The following is a 7,118-nucleotide window of genomic DNA, read 5'->3' on the forward strand; positions in this document are numbered from 1 at the left end:
GGTTACTAATAACGTTACTAGTTACCTATTCCCATTCAGTAACGCCGTTATAGTTACTGTGATTTAAATGGGTGCGTTACTGCGTTACATTATGTGATGGAACTGAACCGAATCTCCCTGCGGATGTAGCTTACAGGCGAATACAGCGATGTCCTCTCACAGCACCATGGAAAAGTGAAAGTGACCAGAGAGGAGTGATGATTGGTTAACACGGGGTAACATTTCAGGGTAAGCCAATCAGAGACAGAGTTGGGCGGGTCTTGCCTTATGGGGAAAATAAACAGACACACAAACACTTGCTAACACACACACATGGCAACGCTCACCACCAGCACACACACTATTAGGCCATAAGGTGAACCCTGTTATCGTTTCAACCCGCTCCACAGAAGTGAAACTACACAATCTTTAGTTCATAAAAAAGAACGAGTCATGCTTATCCACCAAAAAAAATATCGTCGCTAAAATTCCTGCCAATTCTTCTAGGCACGTAATTATTGGCTGAACTAGTCCCTTCGAAGCGTAATAATATCTTGGTCCAAAGTCGTGCCACGGTTCGTCACGTGATCGTGCTACACCAATTGGGTAGCTGCATATTGTCAACAGAAGTGAAAGATGGCGGCCGCCATGGTTACGCTAAACCAGACCAAATGGATTCTAAACAGTGCTGTATGCTTGTTTTATGTCATGTTTTGTCATATGTCTTAATACATCACTAAGTCCGAGGTATTTGCGTTATATACGCGGTATTTGTGAGAGGTTTTACTATCTGGGAACAGAGTTGACCATCGAATCAACATTGACTAGCAGCGTTTATCAGCCAACTCCAGCTACAAACAATTTCCCCACGGGGATTAATAAAGTATATCAAACTCATATTTATCAAACTATCATTCCTGGACTGCCATGTTCACATCGCTAGGTTCATTGGGATTATTCCATTAGACTGAGGACTTTTTGTCTGTCTGTTGTTACCCTGTACACGTTAAATGCACTCTTAAAATAAACATGACTTGATTTCTGCGTCTAAGAAGAAGGTTAACTTGTTACGTTAAGTAATTTAGATCAATAAAATGCAGTACTTCCAGGCTGAAGACTTTTCTTTTTGTTGCTGCTTTTAATTGAACTATTCATATCTTAGACTGCACTGTAACTTTTATCCATGTATTTTTTCTTTTAATGTTTCTTTTATTAGCTTTTCTTTTGAATGACTGATTTTAAATGCCATTTTCTTAATGTCTTTAATTTTTTGTAAAACACTTTGAATTGCCTTGTGTTGAAAAGTGCTATATAAATAAACTTGCCTTGCCTTACTTATACCAATGTCCATTGATTCATTTATTTACTCATTCATCCCTCCACAAATGAAAACAACACTGATGAACCATAAAAACGAGATTTATTACAAATATAAAAGGTATGACATAGAAAACAGTAGAAGGACATGTAATGTAGTATAATTGATTGGTGTCAGGCTGGGCGGAGCGGCTGATTGGTGCTGTGATTGCCTCAGCTGGTTAAAAGAGTCCTGCTGATTATACTCTGTTCTAGTACCAAAAACAAACGTATCTATGAGTGATGTGTGAGCGCGTCGGCCAGGCACTAAAACCAAAAGAACAGAAAAGAGCTTAAGAAAGATGGAAAGAAGGCTCTTTTATTCCTATTCCTCACTGTCAGTGTCAGGGCAGTCATCGTTCTCTTCCTCTGTTTCTTTTTTATTTGCACAATTTGAGCAACGACATAAGTCTGTGCAACAGAGTCCTGCAGAGAAGCATGAACATCTGCCTTTCTCACAGGCAGACTCTTTGCAGCTGCAGTGTATCACATGCAACACACTGTCAGGGGCAGGATTTCTTGTCATCCAGGTGACGTGTAAGTTCCCATCCTCTATTTCCCAACCATATCCAGCAGGTGATGGAGCATTCATTTCTCTTTTGAGACAGGACCTCATTATTGCTGCCTGGTAATTTGCCCTTTTGCAGTGCTGATGGAGGGCATCATGAGTAGGGGGAATGCTTAATTCTGGCAAGGCCGATGATGCCATACAGAAAGCCTTGTACCTAGCATCATTTACATGTTCGGCTGCTGGCTGATCATACAGGTGACATACATACCGGCAAAGAAGTGCAAATGTTGATTGCTCCAAGTCAAAGTTAGTACCTAAACTTCTGAAAGCCTTAAGGTAGTCATCTTTCTCACATGCAACAGCAAATGACTTTCTTTTGCCTTTGCCATAGAAAGCGCTTGTGGAGTCACACCCAGAGAACGTGTGAATTCCAATCAAGGCTGAACACACACTGGTTCCGAGAGCTGATGACACCATGGCAATGTCAATGATCCGTGTCCTGTTGCCAGTCCCTGTGAACACATATAAGCTGCATGGCAAATCTGCCTGCAGACTTACAGCAATGACTGCCACATCAGTGTCCGAGCTCTTGATGATGACAGCTTTGTGCTCCTGTGCAGCATGTTGGGCATGTAAAAACACCCGTGTGTCACATTCCTCATGATCACACTGCAGGTCTTCAACAACATCAACAGACTGTACACCCTCCATGACAGTTACACAGTGGCATTGATTTTGATGGGCAATGTACAAGCTGAGGTTTTTACCCACTGTTGTGAGGTCTGCATGTGTCCATGCCACATAAAGGAATTCGGCCAGTGCTTCCTTATTTTTTCCGTCAGAGAGAAACTTCTTCCACTGGGTTGGAGTTCTCTGATCTGGGCTGAAGATTGTTATTAGTTGTGACCCTGCATCAGCTCTACGGGACCGTTCTAGGCTTTTGATGCTGATGGGTGGATACCGGTCAGTGACAAAATCAATGCGTGTACACTTGTGATGCAAAGCAAGTTGGAGTATGCTCTGCAGTATGGTCTCTGCAAGCTCTCCAAATGTTGCTGGTCTGGATGGCATGGCCTGCATGACTGCCATGCCATCAAAAAGAATGGCACCACCTATTGGAACTTTGTCAACCAAGCACTCTCCACCTTTGCTCTGCAATAGATCCATGAGAGCTGATTTGTTTGTTTTGGCAAGTGAACCATCAGCACTTGCTAATGGATATGACACAGTTCCCAAGGAATATGACAGAATTTCCCTCATTTCAATTTTCCTGCTCTGGCCAAGGATGAGGAGCCTGGAAAATAACTTCTTGTCAGCACGCAAAATCACTTCCTTGCCTGCTGCAGATTTTTTGGGGGGCTTTTTCTGATCACTGAGAGTCTTGAGTTTTTGTGATATTATGGGGGCAAATATGTCAACTGTTTTGGATAACAGTCTCTGCTCCATAAACTCCTTTACAGCATTTTCACCCTTTTCTGAGGCAACAAGCAAATCCTTTGTGATTTATCCTGCTGCTACTCTTCCAGAGCTAAGACACACAATGCCGTCTTGGTGTACATCAAAAGGGTTGAGCATGGAATCAATAGTGTCCAAGATTCTACTCACAGCCTTTGCATCAGCAGAGATGCGTGTCTTGTCCAGGTCTTTTCTTGTCCGTAGCTCAGGAGATATCCCTGCCATTGATTCACACTGTCTTGCTATCGCGGCTCTTTCATGCTGTGACAGTATCCAGCGATACACTGCAGACCGATTTTGTGTGATCCCTGTCCAGCCACCTTTGGTCTTGGCATCTCTGTTAAGCGTTTGCTCAATAGCCTGGTCGCAAGCAATGGAGGCAAATCCATGAACACTTTGTCGCTGGACAGTCCACTGGCCTTTCACATTCATGTCACTGTGGCAAGAGGGATGTGTGACAGGCAGATTCATCATTTCCAGCCAGTATGCAGGTAAATATCGAGCGTAATTTACTCTATCGTAGGCAAAAAACCATGGCATCATTAACCGGACGGTTGACAGGTGAAGCTGCCAGTTTGATTCTCGCGTTGCTCTCACAAACAGGAGGAGTAGCTGCATCATGTCAATGTATGAGCTCCAGAAAGCAAATGTTGCATTCTCTGTACTCCTCCTCTGCACAAAGTCTGCATATTTCGAGCACATATTATCAAACCTCTGATCTGCACTCAAAACATCCATCAATCTGTCTGGAAAGGCACATTCCATCTCAGTGATGACATCCATGCACGCAGCTCTCTCTTGGGGTGGCAAGGAGTCCATGAAGGTGATAAACCGGATGCGCTGCAGACTCTCATATAGAAGTTTATGAGCCCTCATGCTGCGATTGTAGTGATGGCCATTGAGTACCCCATTGATGGATCCTGGGGCAACAACTTCAGATTCAATGAGGATATCTTGCAGTCCTGCATCTCCGAACCTTTTGCCTAGAATACTCAGGTAGGACATGCATGTATGGAATTCACCTAGTCTAATCACTAGACGCTTTGTAAACTCAACATCCTTCCAGCGTATTTGCTGTGCTTTGGCATATATAGCCTGGTCAAACACTAAAACTATATGATCCAGTTCTAGCTGGTCAGCAATCTGGACACTTCGCTTCAGGATAGTGTTGACTGTTGACATCTCTGTTGGTGAGGCTTCAATGACTGGAAGATAATACAATGCGGACTTCTGCAGAGTGTTTTCATCCTGAAGCAGTGTATGGAACCCTGTCCAGCTTGGGATTGTACAACTATCCGTACATGTGGACTTCACAAAAGCATATGCCATTTCAGCTTGTACAGCAAAGTGGGTGTCCATTCTGCATGTCGCTGACTGCACTGGTTGACACAAGTTCTGTGGCCCTTGCCTTTTGGACTGATGGTAAGGTTGTATAGGCATTGGGGGGGGGGCTATGAATGAGGTAACTCCCTTTCTCAGTGGCTGTCTGATTGCTGTGGACATAGGCTCGCCGGGCACACTCTGGAGCATAATTCCATTTGTATGGTGAGTAGTTCCACGACCCGATAGTGTCTCCTCACCAAAGTCAATGTTATCCCACACAAGTGTTGTGGGTGTCCGCTTTGAGAATCCCTTCGGTATTTTGTCTCTGCCTTCTACTAGTGTCAGTTGGGCAAGGCTAGTGTCTAGACTCAAAACTGTGTCCCATGATGCACAATGTCCCAGTCTGTTAAGCAGTGATACAATGCGTGATGATCCAGTTAAATGTCGAACAGTTAAACCTAAAGCCAAGGACTTGGGTGTCTGCTTGCGGCCCTTGGAAGCAAGGTACACAATGTCTTGACAAACAGACAACACTTTCAAATGTACGTCATCATCAATGTTGACATAATGATCCAGTGTTGGCTCCTCAGTGGAACCTATAATCCAGCTGAGCAGATTGTATAGTCCAATGGGGACAACAGTTTGAGATTCAGTGACATTTACATTTTCAGAAGTGGGAGGCCATGGGCATGACATGCCAGGAGTGTCACTAAGCAGTCTTTTCAAAAACAACGCTGCTGTATACAGTGTCCTTGTGTCCTCATGTGTTGTTTGGCACTTTGTTCTCCCTGTTTCATTGTCGCTGTCTGTCTGGCTCAATTCACTGGACTGTGTTGTTTCCGTACCGGATGGATCTGGTAGCATGTCCACGAGTGCATCCTTTGACAGAGTCTCAGCAAAAACCAGTTCGCAGACGTTGCGCTTGGTGGGCATGTGAAACGCTAGCTGAGGGAAATCTTGAGCCAGCCTCTTCTTCAACAGATCCTGTCTGTAACACAACAAAACAGTGACAATTACGAGTCACAGGAGTACCATCAAAAGCAGAGTGGTGGAGGTGATACAAGACATTACAGACTAGAACCTATCTGCCATACAGCACATTTAACACCAAAGAAGCCAAATAAAGGCCCACATCATCACAAACAACACTACACACTACACATCATGGGGGTTTCTCCAAACAGGCCTGTCATACACATTTTGTTTAAAGCTGGCCTTGCACATGATAAATAATAAGACTTGTATTACATTGCAGTTACCTGTAGTTTGAAGCATCAACACCTTCGTTTGCTTTCACCATGTCAATGAAGGCCTGCCTCAGCTGGCCCATTCTAAGCACCTCATTGTTGACAAGCAGCCTCTGGCGGATGATCCTCTCACAGAACAGCTTGTAACTGGCATCAAACATTGCCTCATCCCTACAACACATGAATGAGAAGTAAATAAATGGATAAATGAATAAGTGTTGTGATTGTGTGCACATATAACAGAAGGAAATTGGATGTTTACTTATAATGTTAAGTATGTGTATGTGTATATATATATATAGCCATCGCCGACACACACCTGGACTTCAGTCTGGTGGTAGTGCAAATAGGTAAAGCAATCCAAGGAGTAATAACTTACTGTTCTGTCTCTGGTTTGTCAGGTCTCAGCAAAAACATGGTGTACTGACTGTAACAGCTTTTGTGGTACCGCACCTCCAGAGCCACACAGTCTTTGTCTTTTATATGTAAAAGAACACTTTGGTCATCTTTCTTCTCAGCAGCTTTCTGCAATTTGCCTAAACGGAAAAAAAGGACAACTCAATGAGTTTGTTGACGTATCTCTCACACATAATTGTACCTTTCAGTTATTCAACCACAGAGAATGTGTGTGTGTGTGTGTGTGTGTGGTGTGTGTGTAGTGTGTGTGTGGTGTGTGGGTGGGGGAGGGGGTTTGCTTACCTGCTTTTAATGTTTCAGCCTTACACAGTTGATCCCTTTGTCGCTTGCCTGCTTTGATGATCATTTTCTCCTTCATCTTGCATATAATGCACAGGGCAGGAAGGACGGGGCCAGAGCCTGCGATTGGCAGGCCTGACCTTGATCGTAGCTTCTCTGTTTGGCTTCGGTACGTGCTGCGAGACGTCGATGGGATGGGCTCGACCTCAAGGTCCTCCCTAACGTCTTGATCTCCCTCACGTGCGAGCCGTCTTTCCACCTTCGTCATGGCCTTTGTGTCGGTAAACCTTATGTAGCATGTGTGGTGGAAGCCAGCGTCCTCAGGAATATCTTCGAACTCTAAATCAAGACAGTGCTTGTGGTTTTCAGCCACCACGTTCCGAGAGTCTCCCTTCAAGCCGAGCGACCGTTGTAAGCTTGTCCTGTACGTATTCCATCTTGTATTGGTAAAACAATCAACCTTTTCGTGCTTCACAGACGTAATATGCATGTAACAATGTTTGTGTGTTGACAATTTTGACTTTTTGAGACTTTCTGGTGCGTTTTCCTCG

At 44.1% G+C, this 7,118-nt stretch overlaps 1 protein-coding gene across 1 annotated transcript; it reads right to left on the minus strand.

The window, feature by feature from the left end:
* Window positions 1–3,322: 3,322 nt before the first annotated feature.
* Window positions 3,323–6,361, minus strand: LOC117558133. Its single transcript, XM_034234142.1, has 3 exons — window positions 6,251–6,361; window positions 5,884–6,042; window positions 3,323–5,612 (listed from the first exon to the last, which is right to left on the minus strand). The coding sequence occupies exons 1-3, from the start codon at window positions 6,286–6,288 to the stop codon at window positions 3,350–3,352; spliced, it is 2,460 nt and encodes an 819-aa protein (XP_034090033.1). The 5' UTR covers window positions 6,289–6,361; the 3' UTR covers window positions 3,323–3,349.
* Window positions 6,362–7,118: the final 757 nt, after the last annotated feature.

The sequence above is a fragment of the Gymnodraco acuticeps genome, unplaced genomic scaffold (genome assembly GCF_902827175.1).
Source record: "Gymnodraco acuticeps unplaced genomic scaffold, fGymAcu1.1, whole genome shotgun sequence".
NCBI classification, from domain to species: Eukaryota; Metazoa; Chordata; class Actinopteri; order Perciformes; family Bathydraconidae; genus Gymnodraco; species Gymnodraco acuticeps.

Excerpts from the sequence above, each read along its gene's own strand:
- LOC117558133 (XM_034234142.1), bottom strand. The coding sequence starts at position 6,288 with ATGTTTTTGCTGAGACCTGACAAACCAGAGACAGAACA. Across the intron at positions 6,043-6,250 it reads GACAAACCAGAGACAGAACA|GGATGAGGCAATGTTTGATG; the intron begins GTAAGTTATTAC and ends CATGTGTTGTAG. Across the intron at positions 5,613-5,883 it reads GTTGATGCTTCAAACTACAG|ACAGGATCTGTTGAAGAAGA; the intron begins GTAACTGCAATG and ends GTTGTGTTACAG.